Genomic DNA, 24431 nt, shown 5'->3' on the forward strand with positions numbered 1-24431 from the left:
TATATATATATATATATATATATATATATTTCGTGTTATAACTTTATTTTACTGATTACAATATTGCCTTTGTAGATTGTTGCTACACTGGTTCAATCCTGTCATTAGAAAAGAGTGGTGGAATTGAAATAAATTAAATATAAATGGATAAAGGTGAGAAAATAGGGTAAGAGACAGGCAGAGAGACACAGAGGGAGACAGAGAGTTTAATGATTCCAGATGAGCTGAGTGGTCTGCCTGACAACTGAAATGAACAGGAATCAATAGTGAGAGCGTCTGTCTGCAGCAGATAAGACACACACTCACAATGTTGACTATTAAAGACGACAGCTTGAGATATTACACTATTAGTTATGCTATTTTTAATCAGCTATCATATTTAATTAATTCTTCAGGTCAGATTCTATCTGAGTGTCTAACTGCGAGGTGTGTATGGTGCGAGGATTCTGCCTCTGTGTGTGAGTGGAGGATGGGGGGCTTTTACCCCTGTAATGGGGAAGAGGAGGAGGGCTAATCTAAAACACAGAACCTTGAAAAGACACAAAATAAAAAAAAATGGAAGGAATAGAGGAAGCGAAGAGATGGATAGGAGAAGTATAGCGGCAGAAATAAAGAGAAGATGGGGAAAAAATTCACTGAAGCTATATCTATAACACTAATAAATAAAGCTGTACTGCTCAAGGTTTTGAAATCCAGTGGATTTGGACAGGTGTCAGGTTTGTTGATAGTAGCACTCCTTATTCTTACATTTTTGAAACCTGTTTTAAAGTATTACTGTTTTCTGTCAGGCCTTTCAAACTTTGAGAGGCCTCATTTAGATAGTGATAATGTAAACTCACAAGTGTGACTACACGGCGTATAGCAGCTCTGATCACTGACACTAACGTACACAATTATTCTGACTGATATTATGATCAGCAATAATCAAATTAGTGCAGCAAATCTCAGATCCAGTCTGGAGGCTCTACGCTGAAAGACCAGCTCCATGAACATTATGTTAATGCAGAGCCAAAGCCAGTGGACACAGTGGAAGGAGGGAGAGATGAAAGTTGTGGGTGTGATGAAAGCCTCCGTGTCACACCACACCTTGCTCTGACCAGCCACCGGCATGAGATCAGGCAGCTCAAGCTGCTAATTATAGTAATTATGATTCATTACCGGCTGAGATTAATTTAATAAAGAGGAGGCTGAGCAGAGCTCATTAACCTTCATTAGAATAATTATAGACACAAGACACACACATGCTCACATACACGTGCGTGCTGACTGTTAATCGGGAAGGGGAGTTCTCCCATAGCATCTGTTGGCCCACACTGTGGAAAGTGGGACTACCACTGCATGTGTGTGTGTTTTCTGTTCGTACTGTCATAGTGAGAAGCAAATTAGCATCATAGCAATAATAAACAGAAAGGACACATATTTTGCAAATTGTGCAAATACTACTATACACAACTCCAGTTGATATGGTTATTCTTTTTTGCTGTTTCTCGGGCTTCTTCCTCTCTGAATATAATGGAGCTGCACTACAAATTGCATTAAAGAGATATTAGGGTCAAAGGCCAGAACGCTAGGCACACAGCTCATTACACTCACTGATGTGTGGAACCGGGGTTGGACTGCTCTTAAAACTCATTCTTTTAAGACTTTAGCGGTTAATATTCTTCTAATTTGACATATATGCACCTCAGGTCACATGCAGTGAGGCTGTTTGGCTGGATTTCAAATGCAGAATAAATAATAATAATAATAATAATAATAATAATACTGTTCCATATTCACTTGGCTGCATCGCTTCCTCTCTGTAGCACTGTGCAGTGCAGTGGTGCTGCTTTATGCAAATATTTTCCAAGGTAAATAAGCTGCAGTGATGTTTAATATAGTTAATATATTGACCATTTTAAAATAAAGCTATAAAGCCTCAGGGTGGAAGCAGGAAGTAGATCAAATGGGTTCAGCTCTCTGATTGGTTAATCATGTCCCATTGTTTCAGTCATTATTTTACTCAACTTTTAATTTCTTCCTCCCAAGGATCATTGAGCAAGGCAATTACATGGAGCTGACCTTGTGTATTAGGACCGGGGAGGAGGACAGGAAAGATGTCCCGTCACCTCGCTTTCTTCCTTCTTTTTTTAAATATTTTCCACAACAATATTTTTTTTAAAGTGTGGCGTTAGAGCTTCCATCACCATTGCCCTCTCCTCTGTGGCTGAAAATGAGAGTCAACGGAATATTAAGTCCCTAGTATTAGAATAAACACGTCGTGTGTTAAATCAAAATCCAATTCTGTGGTCTATTATTTTCTGGCATAGTAATGACTGCCAAGGATTAGGAATCAATATTTCACTGCAGCGGGGACATTACCGGCTTTATTCAGGCCGTAATTGAGTTTTGAGAGAGGCCCTGCCCTGGAATCTGCATTAAAGATAAGCGCCCCCTTTCATGTGGATGCACGAGTAAAGTGCGAGCGAGGCGGCGTATTACACATTAGCTATAAATTAGAGCACACGGCTGTTAACCTCCGAACGCTAATGTAACTCGCTGGTTAAGGCTAATTCTAGAACTAATAACTGAGCACTGTGACTGTGTTCCAACTATCTGTACACCTGCTACACGTTTACGTCACCTGTTGGCGAACAAAGCAACATTTCACGAAGCGTCGACCTAAACAATTTAGCGTCGTGAGATCCGCGAGGCGACTCCGCGCGCTGTGAAGTGGGGACAGCCAGCGCTCTTCCCGCTCTCTCTATTTCTCCGCGTGCTCTGATAGCGAATTGGCCCGGGCCACACAGCACCACCCGCGCGCTTGCAGCCTCGAGATAATAGCCTATTAGTGCAAGTGGGATTAATTTGTAGCCAATTACAACCCGTAGAGTTGAATAAGAATGCATAAATAAGGAGGGAGATGGCGACACACAGGCCTACACACACACACGGGGACAAATGTATGGTAGAGGCTCCTGGAGTGGCCTGCTAAAAGCCAAAAACGGAGACAAGAACTGAGAGAGAGAGGGGGGAGAGAGAGAGAGGGGGGGGAGAGAAAGGGTTCTTCACTTAACTAATGGGGGAGAGAGAGCAAGAGAGGGGGGAGCAGGCTAGTTTTAACTATTAGAGAGATAGATCAGTCTGTCCCGCCTTCAACTCCTGTCAGGCTTCCAGAGCGCGCAAGGCTGGAGGTCGGAACATCGCGCGCTGTTTATGTGTGCGTGCCAGTACGGGATAACGGCACGGTACGACACGGACAGACAAAAGATCGCCGGAGACGCTGAGTTGCAGCGGCCGATGTAGAGGATGAAGGCCGGAGAGAAGAAGTTTAAAGTTTGACGGAAGCGAGAGTCCAGCTAAAGCTCGTATTCTGCCCAGACTGTCCGGATGCCAATGGAAAACTTTACCTGGGTGAACACACCGCTTGAGACAGCATGCTGACGGGACACATGAACCGGCCTGTGGCGTGAACTTGTTATTTGACATGAGTATCATCCAAGCTCTTTAAAACGACTTGGTGTTGATTTGTTTCTTTAAATTTTCATCTCTAACGGATTGTTATTATATGGGAAAGGGAGAGTAAAGTGATGAACCGGGACAGAGCGGATGGGGTCCAGACCGTGATAAGCCGGGAGAGAGCTGCGGCGGGGCCAGTGATGGACGCCGTGCCACCCGTCATGAGTCGGGACAGAGCGCTACCGGCGCCCAGCGGCGGGGACGGCGTCCAAACTGTGGTGAGCCCGGACAGCGGTGACTTGTTAGACGGAGCCGCCGCAGGGGAGAAGCGGCTCTTCTCCAGCGCGACCGCCGGCGGCAGAGATGCTCAGGCCACGGAGAACCACTCGGAAGCTCCACCGACGAATCCGGTGTTGGCCCCGCCACAGCAGGTAGGCTAATACGGGCACGAGCAAACTTTGTGAAGCGCTACCGGAGCGGTGCGTGACGGTAGCAGCAGACAGTAACGGCAGACTCTCAGGTAGCCTATATAGACCAGCGGACAGGACACAACCGGGACACTGCAGCATAAATAAAGAAGCATCGAGACAGACAGATATTACATTACAGGAAAGAAGGATGGCACGAAAAGTAGCTGGGCGAGCAGAAAAGTAAGAATTCTTAGCACAGGGAGCAGCCGAAGCACCGAAAACGGATTTTAAAATAAAATTATTTGGTTACTTGGTCCTGTTGTGTAACTGCTATGATTCGTTGTTTTTAAAATGTGGCCCGTGTTGTCAGGTTATGGGTCATATTATGGAGATGAGGCCTTTAATAAAATGCAGCTGGAGAGTTTGATCGGAAAGAGACAAAATAAAAAGTTCTAAATTAAAACCATTCAAATTCGCTCCCGTAAAGGACACCGACTTTTATTTTGTTATAATTATTATTGCTCTAATTAAAGCTATTCGATTTTTTTTCGTTCGTTTCTCAACGAAATTAATTGAATTCAAAATAATTCAAAGTAGGCCTGTTTGTAAAGACGGGCGTTTCTCTATATTTTTTCCATAGACGCGAATTTGTTTATTCTTAAATAAAACGTGATTGTGTTTATTCGCAGCTCTGATTGTGGCATTTTTCGATTAGACTATTCTTATCACCAGTTGTTAATACGCCCCTGGGTCTTTCTCCAGAGGCTCCCTGGGATTATTTAAAGAGAGAATTACAATATTAATGTAGGATTATTCATGTCGACATGTTCAAGACTGGCCTCATTAATAAATGGATGATCCTAATCAGGATGTAATGCAGGGAGGGGTGGAAACAGAGTCACTGCACCACCTTTTATCTGTCTTTTACACTTGGCTACCTTTTTGGCTCCACATAAATTATGATATAAAAAGTCTGAACATTTCTACATCACACTGTAAACCTTATGCCCACATGCAGGTTCAAACAATCTGGTAAAGCAGTATTTTACCTTAAGTGTAAGCCTTCCCCTGAACTCACATATTTTCCAACCAATTACGTGTGGAAATGTAAAAGTGAAGTTTTAGAAATCTATAGACTGCACTACTTAAAATGGGATTGATTCGTTTTTCTTCTGATAGCCTATTGACCGCTACACAGCCTGCGCAGGAAATGCAGCTGATCTGTGTTCATGTTTGCTTTATGAACACACTTTACCGTCTGTTTTAATGGATGTGATGTGTGCTACCAACACCTAACACTGGGATTTGTCTTTGACTTTAACACTGCTTACTACTAATAGTAATAATAGTAATAATAAAAATAATAATATTTAAAGTGATCATTATTAATATTACAATTAAATATATAGCAGTTAAAATGCGTGGCAAAACGTAATTGTGGGGGGGACAAGAAAAAAAAGCAAGTTCAAATAAATTCAGCTATACGGGATAAAAGGCGATGATATCTTGTTTTTTAACTAAATAAATCATTCCCATTTGTTACTCTCCAGGGCCCCATCGGGCACCGGACAACTTCTTTCTCCGTGCTGGACATCCTGGACCCCAACAAGTTCACGAGCAACCGGCGACACCAGCTGCAACAACAGCACGTGAGCCACCGCGGCGAGCTCGAGCAGAGCGCGTACGGAGCGGAGAACCGGAGAGGAGGAGCCGGGGAGCGCGAGCCCAGCCTCGAGGCCAGCAAGGGCTACGGTGCAGACGAATACCAGAGCAGTAAGTCTCCGTGGACTTCAAACCAAGTCCATTATTGAATCATTTATTTTTAATTTCCTTTAATTTCCCGCCATTGCGTCAGTAACGTCTTTTCCTTCGGGCAGCTGAATTCAGTCGAACTGCTCCTGTTACGGTTGAAAGTCCCGTTTCCTTAGAAACCACTCTGAATGATTCTGTAACATCCTTTAACGTTTTCAGAAATTTGACCTGTTTTTTATATGATTAAAATAGGTGTGCGCGCGAGCGTGTGTGCTCGCGCGTTTGTAGTTAGTAATTAGGTTATTTATTTTCTGTGTCATTCAAACCATATTTATTCTTACCCGTGAATTAACTGATTTATTCACCTATAGTTAAACATACCAACATTAGCCTGAGTGAAACCTAACCAATGTAACCGTTTTACATGGACCCCAAATTTTCCATTTCTACTTTAATATAGCCCGTTTACGCTATTTATCAATAATACATGTGTTGTGAACCTCGCTAGGCTTTTCCGACGGAAGAAAAATGATCCGGAAGAAGGCCTTTCTAATTGTGATCATATTTTAAGGGCACTGCATTGTTCTGTGTGGTTTCACTGTGACCTAAGGATTCTGGTTTTAATTACCCACCAGTTGTTGTTGGGCTTTTGCTTCGTCCGTATCACGGAAATATTTTCTCACTAAACCCTGATGTCACAGAGAAATCTGTGTTCCAGGCCACTTATTCGGTGAAATCTTGTGATGATGTAAGAGATGAGAAAACTACCGAGTACGGACCATTAAAACATGGAAGAATGGGGAGAACGAGCTCTCTGGTTTTAAGTTTAAAACAGCATCTGTTTTTATCTAGAATTAAAAGGAGCAAAAAAGTTAATTGGCTGCAGTTCCTGTGTGTGATCGGTATTATTGGACAGTTGTGCACTAAGTTCATGGACCCCACGTAAACGCAGTAGCTCCAATCAGCTCCGTCTCCTTGATTTCATATTATTATACACCAGTATTGGACGTTTTCCTCCTTTTTTTCCTCTTTTCTTTGTTTTTTCCGTCACATTTTTATTTTCCTTATTTATTTATTTATTTTTAAATCTCTCATTTGTTTTAATTAAATTTTCCGTACATTTTACAGATTTCAAATCAACAAAATTCTGACTTTATTTTTCAGAAGCAGACACAGGCATATACCCTACATCATAAATAATTATAACTTCGTGATATAGTCGAGCTGGGTTAAAAACAAAAGCTCAAAACAAAAGAAAAAGAAAACAGTAAAAACATCACAGGGACGCATGCACTGCTGTTGTAGTTACTATTATTCGGTTTTATTATACTGACTGCCAAAAAGTATCCCAGCACAGTGAAACTAGCGAAATACATATAGAATAGAATTCAACTTTATTGTCATTGCACATGTCACAGGTACAGGGCAACGAAATGCAGTTTGCATCCATCCAGAAGTGCTTTAGCCATGATATAGATATATTACAATATATATTAGCAATAATATAGATATGTGAGTGTATTACAGAAATATCACGTACAGACTATAATAAATATAGTTGTAACATCAAATAAGGCTTTATTTTTAACGACTGTAAAATCAGGCCTTTTTAAAAAATAAAATTTTAAATTAGAATCAGTATATGATTAAATGGCTGGCGTTTTTTTGCAATAACAAACCAAATTATTATTAATTTCTGTTTATTAGAAAATGGACAAGAAACCATCTCACCAAGCATCATGGTTCCTTTACTCTTAATTATTTTTATTAATATAATAATAATATTATTATTATTATTACATATGAGAAAAATGAAAAAGTGGACATTTTATGAGTGAATTACATGTAAAACATAATCTTATTGAGCTATCTTTTCTGCACACCTGTAAACCTGCTTGTTTTTTAAATTTCTCTCAGGTTCTTCTGTCTACATCATCACAGCTAAACTAACCCTTCTGTGTTAGGTTTCATACATATTTTGTCTCTGATTTAATCTGTAAAACTACACAGTCTTACTCCAGATGATCTAACACACGCTCAGTCATTTTTCAGTGGAAATCATGCAGGTGGATTTGTCACTGGTTAATAAATGCTTTTATTTTCTCACTTTTTGGGGGGGGACGGTTATAACAATATAATGTATTACATTATACATTTAAAAAAAATATATAATTTAGTATTATTCAAGGTGCAGTTTACTTTTTCTTGCCATTTAAAACTGTTGATGTTGTTGATATTAAGGACAAAAGGAACAGCATAATTGGGACATAAATATTCAAACCAATAATGTGAAAAAAGCACACACAGTATCTCTCTAACATTAGCAATACGAGCATTTGCAGGGCTGTAAGCACATGTGTGCTGTACATGTTGAGGTGGACTGTGCTCGGTGTTTTCATGACATGTACGTGCACAATGCACAAACTGTATGAAAGCTTAGCGTGAACGTCCAGATCGTTTTTGTCCCTAACGTATAATTGCACTACTGAGTGCAGAGTAACCTGGCGTTTCGTATTCCACATGCAAATGCTTAATTTTTCAGTACGACTCCAACAGCAGCCTCTAAATGTTTGGATGATACCAACTCAGAAAGAGTTAGTTTCATTAAAGACTAAAGCACCATGTGCTCCTCTGAAGGGCTGACGTAAAAGCAGTCGATTTGCAGCTAAAATATTTAATTGGACATTTAAGAGGTCCAACAATGTCTATTAATGTTTTTCTGCTGATCTGTGGTACCTTTAAATCCACCATAATCCAATGCTCCATTGTTATTTTAGCACACTATTAGTATTCAAACACAATTTCTTTTGCCTGATAATCATCTAGTATATTTTACAGTGCACAGTAATGTACGGTGATCAGTTTATGGTCATTTCATACCTTTTCGTTTCGTCTGAAGATACTGTTTTCAGAACCTTCTTGATCTAATTGCCTTCTTATTTCTGTTGATTTTATCGTTTTATTTCCAAATATTGCCCTCACTCATTTAGCCACAAATGAAGTAAGACACCACAGACCTATGATCCAGTAATCGTGTGATGAGTAAACTCCAGAAAGTGGAGCACATAGCAAAAAACGATGATGGATACCGGATGACACAGTGATTAATACTAATGGAGAGCAGAGAGTTGGCAGCTCAGTATCAGCAGCTCATTCTTGCCCCCTGGCTCTTTAGCAGTTTACTCAGGTTAGGCTCATGGCTGCTCTGTCTTTGGAAACTTGACGTGTTTATTCATTCAAGATATTTTTAAATTCAACTGCAAGTTTCTGAAGGAAGCGTACAGTGGCCATAATTGGGACCGCAGTTCAACACTCACTGATTATGCTGGGAAGAGACTGTTTTTCCATATAGCAGATAATTAAGCTAATTACAATCCTTAGCTACATTTTTAGATTAATTGGCCTACCATGGCAACGGTAATTATGAGGAGATAGGGGTAAATAGATGGGCCAGTAAACTTAGTACTTAGAAGACCACTGTTTGCTTTATGGCCAGCATTGTTTCTTCTAGCTCTAACCATTTCATAATCCATACCACCAGTTTATTACTGCAACCAAGAAGCTGAACCTTAAAGTATTGATTTGAAGCCAAACCTTCTTTGCAGTGAAGAAATAAAAATGTTTCTGATTGTAACTGATGAAATAAGACTTCAGTTTGATATTACAGAAAAGATCAATTAAAAAGCTCTAGTCATTTTATGAAGTCTCCATATTGTGAGCTAACTTGTTCATATGCATATTTGTCAGATGCTAATAATTTGAATTACACAATATTTTGGTATCTTTGCTTCTGTAGCTGTGACATTTGGTACCAAATCTAGTTTAACTGGCTTCACTTGCTAGTGCAGGACCTTGGTTGGGTTTTATTTAGCCTGCCTAAATATCTTAAGGTATTGGTAGTGATCCAGGTAGTGAACTACTTACGTAAGCCTAAACATGAGCTTGGTATGCCTTAATCTGAATAAACCACTTCATTAAGCTACTGTGGGCTGTAGAGACAAACCACCTGTACAACCATATAGGATGGAGAACCTGTTGGATGTTACATGTGGCTGAACTCTTTGTTGTGTGCGTTCTTCTAGAGGAGGGCTTTATATACAGAAGTCCGGATGAGGAAGACTTCCACAGATCTGGGACCCCGGACTCAGAGGCTGCAGACGGGCCCTACAGCAGTGAGGAGAGCAGCTCGGCTCTTCCCAGTAATGGAGACAGAGAACTAGGCCAGCACAGCCACCAGGATCCCAGCAGAGACACAAAGACCCCTAATGGAGGCCCCACAAGCCAGATCACCAGTCCCCAAACCAATGGGGGCCAAGGGGCCAAGCCCAAGAGGAAACGCTCTGGCTCAGACTCCAAGTCGGGGAAGCCCCGCAGAGCCCGGACTGCCTTCACCTACGAGCAACTGGTGGCGCTGGAGAACAAGTTCAAGTCCACACGCTACCTGTCAGTGTGTGAGCGCCTCAACCTGGCCCTGTCCCTCTCCCTCACTGAGACCCAAGTTAAGATCTGGTTCCAGAACCGGCGAACCAAATGGAAGAAGCAGAACCCTGGAGCCGACACCTCGGCCCCCACGGGAGGAGCAGGAGGCACGGGAGGCACAGGGGGAGGAGCGGGAGGAGGCTTGGGAAGCCTCAGCCCTCTGAGCCAATCCCCTCCAGTCAGTGGGCATCTGGCCATGCACACAGGCTATGCCGGCCACCATCACCCCCCTGCTGGGAGCCTTGTCCAGCTGCCTTTCCTCACCGCCAGCCACGTCCTGTCTCCCTTCATGCTGGGGACACAGAGTTATGCTGCACCTGCGTTCTACAGCACACACCTGTAGATACACTCTCACACCTCTAGATACACACAAACACACACAGAAACCCTGACTGAAATGTCCCAGTATGAACTGCAGCACAGCGTTCAGCTCCTCCCCTTTTTTACCGTTTAAAGGCTTTAATTTTATTTTGATAGAATGTTAATATCTTGCAGAACTGTACATAAATCTATGTTCTAGCTCTGAATGCTGTTTTAAACACTGTAATAGACAAATAGTTGATCTCATTGTTTTCTTTTCTAAAGTCTGTAAAAATATTGAATGTTTATTTAAGACTTGAGAATGGCTTGATCTATTGTCAGTACCATGTAACTCCAGCTGTGATCGTTTTCATTTCTTTTATTTATTGAGGTGGTTAACAGTTTCCATAAAATCCTTGGATGTACTGAGTCCTCAGCTCAACATGGTATTGTCCTTTGATATTAAAATGATGACAATTAAACAGAAAAGTATCCCAGTAATGTTTTTTTAATAACAGTGAGCTGAAGCGTTGGGTGCTGCAGTGCCTCAGAGGTAAGTAACTTCCATGCAGGGTTTGGGTGTGAAGCTAATCCTGGGCCTGTTGGTTGGTTTGGATATCTGTGAGGTTTCCAATAAAAAATCCAAATGGCAACTGGAAAATATTTATGCGAGGAAGGGGTTTGCAAACAATACAAATCTCAAAAACGATAAAGATAATTACAGTGAAATGACTTTTCTGTCATAGAAATATGAGACGTGACGAATATAACGTCGATTACAATCTTTCGTTAATGTTTTGACAGACAGCACAATAGGCCAATGACAATAAGAATAGCACTGAGCCGAGCCAATCATGTGCCTGGAAAACAGACTGAGCCGCGTGATACGGATAAGTTGAAGTAGTGCGCACGGACCGCAGCAGCAGCCGCACAGCACGTGCAAAGTCCACTAAGTGTGCGCGAGATTTTTTTAATAAAAGGAGCAAGAAAATTGAACATTTTAACGAAAACTGGAGCGACAGTGTCACAATGTCACCATTTTTGTTTGTCTCCAAAGACCAGAAAACTGTTGAAAAGAAGCGAGAGTGCAGTGAGAGTTTGCAGTTTTTGCTTCTTTGTCGGACTTTAAATACTGTGCTTGAAGCACGTGCCCAAAGAGCCAGTAACAGGAGCATCTGGAGCAAATCCCTGCTGAACAGAGTCGAGCGGCCTTTCTTTAAACATTTCATTATTCCAGATGATTTCGTTTCAGTTCAGCTCCTTCAGCTGAGTGTATGTCCGTTTGTTTATGTTCTCCTTTATTTACATTTGAGCGCCTTTAATTTATAACAATATTTTTTTGAAATTTTATCTTGTAATGATGTCTACAATATTTATCCGGAAGTGACAAAAATGTTTTATTTGTCTGTTTTTGTAATACTTGAAGCTTTTGATTGGTCAGGATTAAATAGAGCTGTATCATGTTCCACAGGACATTTATGGTCTGACACAAAATGAAAAACATTTAATCAAAATGAATCTTTTATCTTCAGTTAAAAAAATAACAATAAAAAAAAAATAAATCCAACTTATTTTAGCTCACGAGCCTCAGGAGTGGAAGTCTTCACAGGACTCTGCAGTGTTGGCAAATCTAAGAACATATTTAAGAGGAAACGGCATCAAATCTAGTTGGTTTATCAGTCATCGTTAAGTGTAAGCATCTCTCTGAGTGGGATTCTTTTGTTTCGTGTTATTATCAGAGAAAAGCGCCAGTGTTAGTCTCTGTTGCTTAAAAGGGGAAAGTGCTGTGACAACCAGCCTGCTTTCAAGGTGTTTGTGCTGCTGTTAAATATGAAGAACATGATTCACACACTGCGTATAAAACACGGATCTATAGTCACCCTTACTGTAGGCATGTGTACATTTTTTTCCTCAAATGGCTATTTGCAAAACAGTTTTAGGCATTTCTGCATTGGATGTATTTTTCAGCCCTCCGATCAAAATAGGAACAACAGATGAAGTAGAGTCTGCAGCATGATGTCAAGACATCGACAGGACGCTGTAATGACAGTCAACACAGAAGGAGGTCAGAAAGACACGCCTCCCGGATATTAATGATAGAAAGCTTCTTTAAAATAAGCAGCGGCCACCCTTCAGCAGTAGCATTTTTTTAATTTAACAAAAAGTGATATAGAGTAGTATTTTTTTAGTTTCACATGAACTTTGCATATTCATGCAGTGTCTGTCAGCTAGCATGCCTCCATCACTTTCTGCAGTTACTCCACTGCAAGAGGCCACACGTGTTTCAAAGGTGCGTTGATATAATCCCTGAATAATTTGTGCAGCGTGTCCGGGTGCAGTGCATATCACTTTGACTCCCATGCTGAGACCCACGGTTTACCAGCACAACATCCCATCCTGAACTTAAATTGCTTCATATAAAATACCAAGTTAGAAGACGGTACTCTGTGCTCTCATCCAGTGGCTTAACATTCTACAGCCAATCATATGAAACTGCTTAGAGCAACTGAAGTTAATAGTTTAACTTGAAAAAGCTGTGTTGAGGTTTGGGTTCAGATCTCAGCACAGCTTAAACAAAAGTGTTGATACACATTTGGCAGCACAATTAATGCTTGAAGCTATATTATCACAGTTTGTATTTTATGAGTTTTTTTCCCCACAAACTGGTATAAATGAAACAAGCCCAAAACAGATAAATTAGTGTGTGTGGGAGTGACTGACTTTTAGAGCTACAGCTCCTTGTGTCAGCACACCTGTCAATCACGGCAGCCACACCCCTGATTTAAGCTTTCCAACTGGCACGAAGGAGGAACCCGCTGTTATGCAGCAGGCTGTAAACATGTTCCGTAGTTTTTGCTGTAAACTGGACGTTTTAACATGACTGTCATTGAGGACTCACTAATTTTTTTAACCAGGATCAAGTGGCCACTAGAGGAGCTGCAGGTTTTAGCATTTCTTATTAATAATGGTAATAATAATAATAATAATAATAATAAAATAATAATAATAATAACCAGCAATAAAATGATAGCTGATGTTTGGACAGGTGTGGATCCCAGAATCATTAGATTTGTTATGTCATCATTGCAAAAGTACCGACTGAATAACACGTTCTATGTGCCTGTTAGACAGCACAAAGGAAGAACCATGTTCTGCATAGACAAAATTGCCGCCTTTATGGATAATATAGAAGTCCAAGGGATTTAATGACGCTGAAACAGTCCGGAGTGAGGTGGCAGGACAGGCTAAGAAAGTCTGTGTGAGTGTTTCAGGAACAGCATGTCTGCTGGGGAGGAGTGCTGGTGGATCCTCGTGGCATCAGATCAAGGCAGCAGCAAGCAGTGAAGCCTGGAGAGGCAGAGCAAATCATGGATGAGCTGAGGCTTTAAGGTGTCCCATGGGAGGCCAGGACCAACCCTACAAAATCCACAATCAGAAGTCAGCGGAGTACAAGTTCCAACCATTCATCCATCCTCTCCTGCTTATCCAGTACAGGTTTAATGGGGGCTGCAGCCTATCCCAGCTGTCATAGGGCCAGAGGCAAACACAGAACACTCACACTTACAGCCTATTAAACTGACCCCATGTAAGTCTTTGGACTGTGGGAGGAAGCCAGAGAGAACCCATGCAGACATGGGGTTCTCCACACAGACACGCTGACAATGTGACCCCAGAACCTTCTGTGACACAACAGTGCCAACAACGCCACGTTGCCCCTACCAGGCATCATTAGTTGTGCTATGAGAAATGTAGGATCTTGTGTTACTGAAGCTAAATTATTTAGTTTCAACCATTTGTGAAAAAACATTCTCTGTAAGACGTGTAATTTGATGGAAATGCATAACTGAGCTGTGAGCTCTTCATTAAGTGCAGAGAATCACAGAGAAAAGATGCAAATCATTTTTCTTAAGCTGCAGGATGTCTGCTGTTCTCGTGATGTCACTGCAATGTAAACCAAATATCACCTGTCTTTTCAATATAGTGTTGCAAATATATATTTATTTACTCCCCTTAGTTGCCACTGATTCCTAAAATAGCTTCACAGGAGAACTTTCCCACAGTCAGTGTTGTTGTGTTCAATGAATCTCGTTTGAAAGGACAGCAAAAAGGCAAAAATGTAACAAGATGCAGGTTTACAATTTTATTCTCACTAAAACACATTTGAAACCTGTCAGTCGCACAAAACACCGACGTAATAAGAACATAGAAAGCGTAAAAGTCAGCTGATCACTAGCTTTAGCAATCAGCTGTCACAGAAGTGATATCATATGAAACAACTTTCATGTCCGGTATCGAGCATCAGCTTTGAGGTAGAACACACAGAATCCTTTATCACCATATTTCCCAGAAATTATTGAAACACTTCTTCTTTCATTACAAAGAAACAACATCTCTGGACCCTTAACATTTCACCTTTATTGTACAAAACTGTGGATCAGGTTTGGCGATTCAGTCTTCCAGCTTCCGCCTCCTTCACTGTTCCTACAGAGTCCGCCTCATAAGCTCAACTACAAATGCAAAAAGTTCCAATTTGAAATGTGACAATGCATTCTTTAGCTCCTTGTTTCCCTGAATCTCTACAAGAGGTGGAGACATAAAAGATAAAACGATAAACGCAGGAGCGGTCCTGTAACGGGGGCTGAAAGGTTACTGAGAGCAACGCTCCACCCGTCTGACTTCAGTTAAAGGCACACGAGCTTAGTTGAGAGCATAGTTGAACTGGTTGGAGAACTTGTCGTGTTTTCTCTTGTCGGCCTTATTCATCACCTGAGCCACTCGTCTCAGGGAACTCCTGAAGGGAGGGAGAACAGAGCAGGGAGGAAATGAGAAGGATTGATGGGAAAAATCCAAAGAAACAACAACTTTAAGCCCAGGAGCTAAAACCCATTCTGCTCATCTCTAGCTGCATATTTCTACTCTCAGGCTGTGATACTTGCCTCCACAGTTTAAAAAGTAATGAATCATTAGTTATTTTATGGACTTGGTCTAGGCCTTGGACTAAGAGCACTTTGAGAATCAACTCGATGGTGCAAAAATAGAATTTCCTTTCTATCAGTGTCATCTGTGGATTTGTTTTGTAGATTTGATGAAAGAAAACAAATGATGTGTTTCTTGTGATATGATGCTAGTAAGTGCCTAAAATACACTGATTAATTGGGTCTTAGCTAGCCTACCCATAGATGACAGTTTAGCAGTGAGGTGCCTTTTTGAGGCCTGTGTTCAGTGGCTAACTTTATTAACTCTGTTTTGTCGTTTCCAGTTTCACCAAGCACTTAGCTCCTACACTCAGAGAATCATCTAGAAGCTGAAGTTAGCATCCGTACTTGTTAAAGACTTTCTTCTCTAGTCTGCAGCGGGACGTGTTGCTGCTCTGCTTCAGGTCGCTGAGGTGGGGGTATTTCTTCTTCTTTCCTTTCCCTTTTTTACCGCCCAGCCGCTCAGAACCCAGGTCCTCTCCTGTTGCTGCCTCAATGTCTCGCATCAATTCTGCATCTCGCCAATCTGCAACAGAGAGACCAATGTTACTCTGCTCCTGGAGGACGTTTAGGATTCTCCCGCTCTTCATCTCACCTCATTCAGAGAGATGAAGAGGCGTGGCCCGGTACCTTTGTCTATATAATCCAGCAGTGCGGTGCAAAGATCTGCCAGGTGGAACAGAGAGAGCTGCCGCAACAGTGGGACAAGATCAGAGGTCCTGAGAAAACTATGAAAACTTTTTTCATTTCAGCTGAGATTTGTTCTGTGCAGCAACACCTGTGGCTTTGACAGCAGTGAACGTCCTGTAGCAGCACGGCCACGGGATTAAAAGAAATACCCGTTCACCATCGGACCACTTCACGTCAGCCTGGACTGACGTCCTGCCCCAGGATCCCTGCCAGGATTTACAAACAGGACTTTATGTTGTTTAATCCAATATGGCCATTAGGAAAATGTTCTCTGAGATCATAGACCAAGGCAGCTGAGGGGAATTTTCTCAGACTTCTACACACTATTAATGATTTAAAAGAATCCAGGTTTCACTTATTGTCCAGCTTTTCTATACAGCCTATGGACTAAGGTTAAGACTGGGACTGAAGCTTCAAACTGGACTAAAACAAACAAACAAACAAACAAACATTTAAAAATGAGGATATTAAACTTCTCTCTGCACGCGTACTTTGTGTGTTTCAGCCACAAAGGCCTGGTGCGTGTGAGGTTACTTCCTGTATGAGCTGCTATGAAAGCCTAAAACTTGAACAAAAACCAATTTGACTGAGAAGTGTAATGAAGTAATTAGAAGTGATAATGTAAATGAGCTCACAGCGGCGGGCCTTACAGAGCACGGGTCGTAAACCGTGTGTCCTGCAGCTCATTCGGATGCAATTTTGGTGTTAATGAAAACTGTAACGTCATAATTCTGGCTGATAAAGTAAAAGCAGCAGTAATGCAGAGCAATGACGATCTAAACGAAGAGACGTTTCTAGTTAATGATGTACTGCGAAGGAATTCCAGATAAACCTGCGGTAATGCAAAGTAATTACACCGTGATTGTGATGGGACTGAAGCCACACACTCCGTCAAAACACTGACCCCAGCTCAGAGCGAGCGTGCATGCAGGGTTATTAATCAGCTGCTCTGACCCGGGTCTGACTGGACCTTCAACTATCCCTCATCACGCTCTCACACACACTGGAGCAGTAATTGAAAAGCAGCTGGTGTATTTAGAGGACTCATTACTGCTATAAGAGGAGCAGCTGCATTTACATTCGTGCGTGTTCAGAGTGTGTGTCACTTTGTTGTTGAAAGTTTCAGAGAAAATAAAAAGAGAAGAGATGAAAGAAGAATCGAAAGAAAAGCACGAGAGGAGAAGAAAGACAGGCAAGCGCGAATAACAGTGGGAATTTAATCAGTGTTGCAGCAGGGCTCTTTTCTCCGTCAACACCTCTTAGTCCGTCCAGCTGGGGTCTCTGTGTGTGTGTGTGTGTGTGTGTGTGTGTGTGTGTGTGTGTGTGTGTGTGTGTGTGTGTGTGTGTGTGTGTGTGTGTTAGAGCAGGGGGCAGAGGTGTGTGCGCCTGGGGTCTTTGGTTGGTTCAAATGTAGCTCGGTTACGCATCACTTAACACAAGGAGCCTGCATATATGTGACAGAGTAGCACAGCATCCATTTCCCTCCTCCTGTCAATCACCTGAATGGACTTCTTATTTTTTGGTGTGTGTGTGTGTGTGTGTGTGTGTGTGTGTGTGTGTGTGTGTGTGTGTGTGTGTGTGTCTGAGTCAGACGCATAACGCAACATACAATTCTTATTATAAGACAGAGCAGAGCTAAAAAAAAGAAAGAGTAACACAGTCATGAGAAAAAGGACCTTTGCACAGACCTCTGTGTCTCTGTGCAGGTGAAAATCAAAGCACACCCCATTGGTCAGTAAGTTGTAGAACCACCTTCAGCAGCATTACCTTGAAAGGTCTGTCTTCTGTGTGACTTTACCTGCCTCTGTTCTGAGCTCTGCGCCAACAGAACTTGTGCCCCGCCCACAGTTCTCTATGTTATCCAGGTGATGTTGTAAGAGAGAAGCCTGCACCTTGAATGTGAGAAACTAAAAAACATTTGAGGTCAAGGAAGGAAGCTGGGAGAGGTGCAGCTTCCCACACCGCTTCCATGGCAACGATGACTGTTGTTTTGTTTGTCCCATGAATGCTGGAAGATCTGGATTTTGGCAGATGTATTCTACTTTTTCTTGTGTCCCTTTTTATTCATTCGTTTATTTTTAAAGGGTCACCACTCCTGAGTGCGCCTCTGCAGGCTCCCGCCTTTCACCTCAGACACTATTTAACTTTCTAGTTGGGGTGGCTGTAGCTCAGGCGGTACAGCAGGCCATCTACTGATCGGAAGGTTAGTGGTTCGATTCCTGGCTCCTCCAGTTTATCCTTAGGCAATATACTAACCCCAAGTTGCGCTTCGATGGATGAATGTTCGTGAGGAAGCACTGAAAACGTAGAAGAAAAGTGACTGAGTGAATGTGTTGTATAGAGTGCTTTGAGTACTCTGGGAGAGAAGAAAAGCACAATATAAGAGGCAGACTTCCTCCTTATTTCTTGCCTAGAGGTGCAGGCTCCTCTAAAGACACATCGCCACCTCCGCTTTCACCGCTTCACCTGGAGAGAAACATGTTTCCTTAGATTGAAAAACGGGGGCAGGGCAGTATGCAGATCGTAGTAGAGATCGCACAAGGCTGTTGTTTCCGAACGAGTCCGACTTGCTAATAAGAACAAAATAGGCTGGTACGCACTTCTCATAAACGTCGCGTGGGAACCAACTTTCTGCGCAGAATAAGAATGATTCCATGCAAACATTAGTGAATGAAGCTCGTCTTGTGCGGCTGTCTTCTGGTGACCCTTCCAAACCCTGGCTGTTAGTTCCTCTACTGTCATAAACTCGAACATCTGACAGTCTGAGTCGTGCAGAGACTAAGATGTAACTGGCTTTTGTTGTTTTGCTTCTCTGAGCATGGGAGCATCCCAGCACATTCACCCATGGCAGGGCGAATATGCTGGGATGTGTCCTCCTGGAAAGATGGGGACTGTCTTGACTGTTTGCACTTGTGAATAATCTTAATAAACTTCATATCATCTGGTAATGACTTCGTAACCTCTCTAATACTGATGGGCAGCAACAGTTGCTGATGTCTTTCGCCCTGGATGCTCCACTAATTCTGCTTTTTTCCACATGCTGATGAACAGTTAATCAAGTGCACTTGATTAAGAGCATCGGGTTGCTACTAAACTCCTATGGAAGCAGTAAAGTAGTACTTACTTCAAAGGGCTGCACAGAGTCCTATGAAAACGTTTGTGGCTACATAGTAGCAGTAAATTTCACTAACAGTTGTAAATAGAACTGAGTGACCATAGCAACAGATGCCTGCAGTATTCACCAGAAGACTGAAAAATAAGCTTCACTATGATTTACAGGCTGTAGCTTATAGGGATCTGTGTTCAATTTAGCTTTTAATCCGGAAACTTGACAGCAAATGGATTCAATTAAAACACGAATATTTATAATCTTTGATTTCCTCCATTTCCTAATTGCCTTTTGTGTTGTGGGTGTGTCTGTCTATAGTTTTCAATTTCTAGTTCACACCCTAAATAATAATATGGATAATAAATTGCTTCTACTTTCTGATAAGTTAGACATCGTTTCTTTGGCCGGCTGTGTGCTTCCTCACCACCTGCTGCTTCTCATCTGTCAGTCACCGGCTTCATCAAACTCCATTAAGAAATCCTTCGCTGCCCTACTGACTTCAGTATAAGGAAGCCGACCAGGAAGACTGACGCTAATCCCGACCGGCTTCACATCAGCCAGCTCACCCTGTTGTACTTTGTTGACTTGTGGTCATCTGGAAGCAATTAAGCAGGAAGGTTCAGCTATTGCTTTGTGGACACTGCAGGATTAATATAGCTGTAAAACAAAGGCACTGCTGCTACATGACTGACAGTAACTCAAAGAAGACTTCCATGATGACAGTGCTCTTGGACGGCAAATGACACTAACAGCTAAAGTACTTCTTATCTAAAAGCATTCAGAGAGGATCCAGACTGCTGACAGATTGTACTGATGGAATTTTATGGTTACATCAAGTGAAGCTTTTGATTTTTATTCTCTGGCTGACAGAACTTTTTGGTAACACAACTGTACTGTTACAAATACACTTACAGTCAGAGTCTGATATTAGCTTCCTTGGAGCGGTCTACGGGGTGGTTACTACGGGCAACCCTTGGCATGGATATAAGGCAATAATTCAGTAAAAACAATTATGTTTGAGCGTAGCTGCTACTGTAGGAAGTGTGTGTGTTACTGGCCGTTTAGGCTCACTGTATGTGCCTGTGGATGTTTGAAGAGGTAAAAGCAGCTGAGGCCAACAGTTCATCAAGTTATTCAGGCCAGCGCCCCCCTACTGTGAAGCTGATGTGTGTGTATGTGCGTCTAAGACTCTTGGATCGATACTGTAGTTGGTAACAAAAGATGCTATTTCACAACTCACTGGACTGCAAGCTACAGCTACACACACACACACACACACACACACACACACACACAGCAGCTGGTTAAGACACTGCAGGCAGCTGCTGGACATCCTGCAGACTGGAGACGCAGCCACACGACCTGAGCCGTCCCTCACATACGCTCATTTCTAATTCTGTCGCTCTTGGTTACTCTCAAAGAAAGCTGAGCATTTTAACTCTTCCACCTCCAACTCCAGGTCCTGTCCTTGTGTCAGTGCCACAGCCTGCATACCTCATAGAGCTCTCACTGCCACCTCGGTCACACATCACCCTTGACACCTGCCTCCGTCTCATTCGTGCATGTTTCTCATTTCTACAGACTTTCCATCCTCTCTACTCCAGAACATACCTCCCCCTCAAGGCTTGACTCCCTACACTCACTTCGAGCATCTCCATAGCCTCTGTCACCCTGTCCACAACCACAGGCTCAGAGGTCAGCCCTGATGTAATCCCAGATCCACCCAGAACCGCTCGCATATTTCTCTGCCACTCCTGACTTCCTCCTCCTTCGTCTAGAGTCACAAAGACTCTGTGTGCCCTTCCCTTACAAACCTTTGATGCTATTGTTAAAATTGATCCCTCTGATGACATTTCTTCTGTGTGATTCAAATGTGTTTGTATTTTTCACTTCTCACCAGGCTGCTGCTCTCTCTTCCTCCTTTCTTCCTGCTCCTCCCTCTCTCGGTCCTCCTGCCGGCAGGGTCGACCCTCCTGGTCTCGTGGAACGATGGGGCCATGGAAAGGACACTGAGGAGACACAGGCCTCGCTCAGTTTGGTGAGCCAGAGGGAGACCAACAGCTTCTCACTTTATGACAGACTCCAAGTTTATCCTGTTACCTTGAAGCGGTCCTGCCGCTGACAGAGCTTGCCATCACCCAGTGGAGCTCTGCAGAAATGGCTGACAGGAACGAAGCTCCCAGGGAAGGAGATGTATCTGCTCCTGCTCTCTGCCAGCAGCTCTTCATTCTCCACCTCCTCCTCCACCTCTGCTGGAACCCAGAACTGGTGCTGAGAGGCTGACCTGCAGCGGAAAGAATGTGACACATGTTAAATGAATGTTAAAGAAGAGTAAACGCTCTGTAGCTTTAATATCACATTAAAATGATCCTTTTTACTGTATCATCTGTGACACAACACACAGATCAGTAAACTAGGGACAGTGCTTGTCTGGTGCATACTTAATGATCCTGCCAGCGCTGGGCTGCTCCTGACCCCAGTAGAACAGGTCCAAACCAAATGGAACCACTGGAGCGTTGACACTGGTCTGCTTTGAACTGGACTGAGATGAACTGGGCTCCGCGGAGCTGCTGCTAAATGGAACACATTTGGAGAACCATTAAAAACCTTTCCAAGTTCCTCAGACTTCACACTGTTCTAGTCTCTCCTTTATATTTACAACAGTTGGCGTCACTGAGACATAACACGGCAGTGTTACTATATGACTATAATGTAGTGAGAAGAGGAGGGGGTGGGAGATGGTTGCTGGGGGTTTAAAGAAAGCAGACCTGCAGACTTCACCTGGATTCTATGGGCGGCGGCATCTTCTCTCTAAGGAGGTGCAGTGTGGCGACAACAGAGGTTGGATCCTGAACCTCTTCTGCAAGCTGCTTCAGCCGCCTCGTTGAAGAATAGGAGGAGGAAGAAAGAGGAGGAGCTGCAGGTTTTTTAGTGGAAGGTTTCTTTTCTGCGACTGATCCTGTTGAGGTGGAAGGAGAGGGATCCAAACCTGCAGAGAGAGGCGGATATCGATGTGTAAGGACCGGTTCGTCTGACATCTGGGTTTATTTTCGCTCCAGCTCCCAAGAACTAATAGTGAAAACACGCTGCTCACTCTTCCTTCCTCTGATTAAAATGGCCAACATCAGTGGTGATCGCTAACATCACCTGCTCATTAATGTCACCTGAGAACATGGCCACTGAAGCTTTAGCATGCTTTCTGTGCTCTCTCCAAGCTGCTGAACTCTTGAGCCGCTCCCTCTTACATGTTTTGCTTCTTAGGAGCCAGACTTGAATTTTTGAAAGTGGTATTGAGCGATAGTTCTTGAAACCTTCACAGAACCTTCTGAACCCCGAGTTGTGTTCATTGGAGTGTGAGCGTGTGCGCACATTAGACAGAAAGTAAGTGCAGAAAAATAGTGCTGAAAATGTGTGTGAATGGGTCAATGAGGCATGTTATGTAAAGAGTTTTGAGCACTTGAGTATATAAAGAAGTCCCCTTTTATTTTCTGCCCACACTGGTACATCTGGGATTACTGCCTGATCTGGAGTGCCGACAGGAATGAAGACAGACCTCCAGCAGTGTGGGGTTATATCTCCAGGATAAGTGAAGTCAGACGCTGGCTGTTGTGTGTGTGTGTGTGTGTGTGTGTGTGTGTGTGTGTGTGTGTGTGTGTGTGTGTGTGGTCAAGCACAATATCATCTGGAGTCTCCGGGGATTGAACAAGACTTAAACACACACACACAGCAGGTGAGATCAGAGGGATGCAGTAAGCCGAGAGCTGCCAACATGCTGATCCCAAACATTATTAGGACTGACCCGAGTGCTTCAGGGATTCAATCACTGGCACAAGAGACTAACACAAGTCATTCACACGGTGCACGGCCTGTTCAAACAATAAGACAGGTTCATATTTTCCGACTCTTTCTTCTTCTTTAATTAAACGGTACATGGACTGTTTCTTATAAAGAGCTTTTCTTTTCTGTCTGAGCACTCAAAGCACTTTGCAGCACACTCACTGAGTCATTCATACAAGCACTACTTCCTATGGGTAAGTGCTTTCTATCTAACATTCACACATATTCATACTCCAAAGGATGCACTGGAGAGCAACTTGGTGTTGGTATCTTGCCCAAGGATGTGTGGCATGTAGACTGGAGCAGGCAGGAAACAAACCAGCAACCGTCTGATAAGTAGATTACCTGCAACTACATTTGAACTAGAAAAAGAAAACCAGTCAACTTAATAATATAAACGATGGCTAAAGCTACTGTGACATCGCCATTCGATTAGTAAAGTTCTGTCCTAAAGCCTCATTGTTACAGTCACCTTCTTACAATAATCAGAAAATGACAAGCAAGGGATGAATCTGAAGGACATTGTATGCTCAATGTAGCCCTGCCCTAAAGCATAACCAGCTTTATCATCCTTCTGGACATCATTTACTAAATGGACATGCTATTTTCAATAACACTCAAAGGTAGTAGCTGAGGCCATAAACCTGTCAGAAAAGCTGTGTTTCTGAGGCCACAGAGCAAAGAAGCTGAAGGTCATCTTCCCCCTGAGCTGCTGGCTCACAGAAGCATCTGGTCATCAGGAGGAATGCAGATAAAACACCTGGAAGACCTTAGAAGTCTATCGTTTACACACAGTCCACTGGAGAGCATGCATTAACTGAAATGACTCAGTGATGTTTTAATCACTCTGTATTCTTTGCACTGTTTAAGCTTCAACCAGCACTCTTCGTGTCCTCTTCTCCTGCACTGGGTTCTTTTGGGCACGAACTGCAGAATCAGTGCCACCAGCTGTTCATGCTAACAACAAACTGCTAACATAACAGCAGCAGATGGAAATGGGGAATAAAGTCAGGGACAGGGAAAAACAACACAGTAACTGTGATCACGATTTCCGTAATTTACTGCGTTGCAAATGGAGTTAGTGAATCCGGAGAAGATACAGGCGGTCACCAGAAACGAGATTCGAGAAGCATCTAAAATGACAGAAAGCAATCGCATGGAGTTTACAAGCCATCCTGAAGACTGACTGTGCAATAACCGAGACAGGCTCGTTGAAACAAAATACATCTACTTCCAGAGACTGCACAAACAAAACCCCAACAATTCAATCAACTGGTAAACATCTTCCTGACTTTCAGCTGTGCAGTGGCAGGCATAGATCGAGATCTAGGTAAGCATACATTTCCTATATCACAAATATGATAACGAGACATGAAACTCAAAGTGAAACTCAGCTGAAATCTATGGGATGATTCTGTAAGAGCACAGCTCATGACAGCT

The 24431-nt window shown here is 42.7% G+C and overlaps 2 protein-coding genes across 4 annotated transcripts in view; one reads left to right on the plus strand and one right to left on the minus strand.

Annotated features, from left to right (window-relative positions):
• The first annotated feature begins 2655 nt into the window (after positions 1–2655).
• Positions 2656–10891, plus strand: nkx1.2lb (NK1 transcription factor related 2-like,b). Its single transcript, XM_005948272.2, has 3 exons — positions 2656–3869; positions 5399–5621; positions 9683–10891. The coding sequence occupies exons 1-3, from the start codon at positions 3570–3572 to the stop codon at positions 10420–10422; spliced, it is 1263 nt and encodes a 420-aa protein (XP_005948334.1). The 5' UTR covers positions 2656–3569; the 3' UTR covers positions 10423–10891.
• A 3606-nt stretch (positions 10892–14497) lies between these two features.
• Positions 14498–24431, minus strand: part of uvssa (UV-stimulated scaffold protein A) — a 35439-nt gene continuing 25505 nt past the window's right edge. The window contains exons 10-15 of one of the 3 annotated variants that reach the window (XM_042214429.1): positions 21936–22143; positions 21596–21724; positions 21255–21438; positions 21052–21163; positions 15704–15881; positions 14498–15171 (exon numbers count right to left, since the gene is read on the minus strand). In XM_042214429.1, the coding sequence (XP_042070363.1) occupies positions 15078–15171; positions 15704–15881; positions 21052–21163; positions 21255–21438; positions 21596–21724; positions 21936–22143 (905 nt within the window). In that variant the 3' untranslated portion in view covers positions 14498–15077. Of the gene's footprint in view, positions 15172–15703; positions 15882–17581; positions 18512–21051; positions 21164–21254; positions 21439–21595; positions 21728–21935; positions 22144–24431 lie in introns of those variants that run through there. The other 2 variants (XM_042214428.1, XM_042214430.1) reach the window with 2 other exon arrangements.

This window comes from Haplochromis burtoni, unplaced genomic scaffold (assembly GCF_018398535.1).
Source record: "Haplochromis burtoni strain Fernald_Lab_line unplaced genomic scaffold, NCSU_Asbu1 Contig_562, whole genome shotgun sequence".
In the NCBI taxonomy this organism is placed as follows: domain Eukaryota; kingdom Metazoa; phylum Chordata; class Actinopteri; order Cichliformes; family Cichlidae; genus Haplochromis; species Haplochromis burtoni.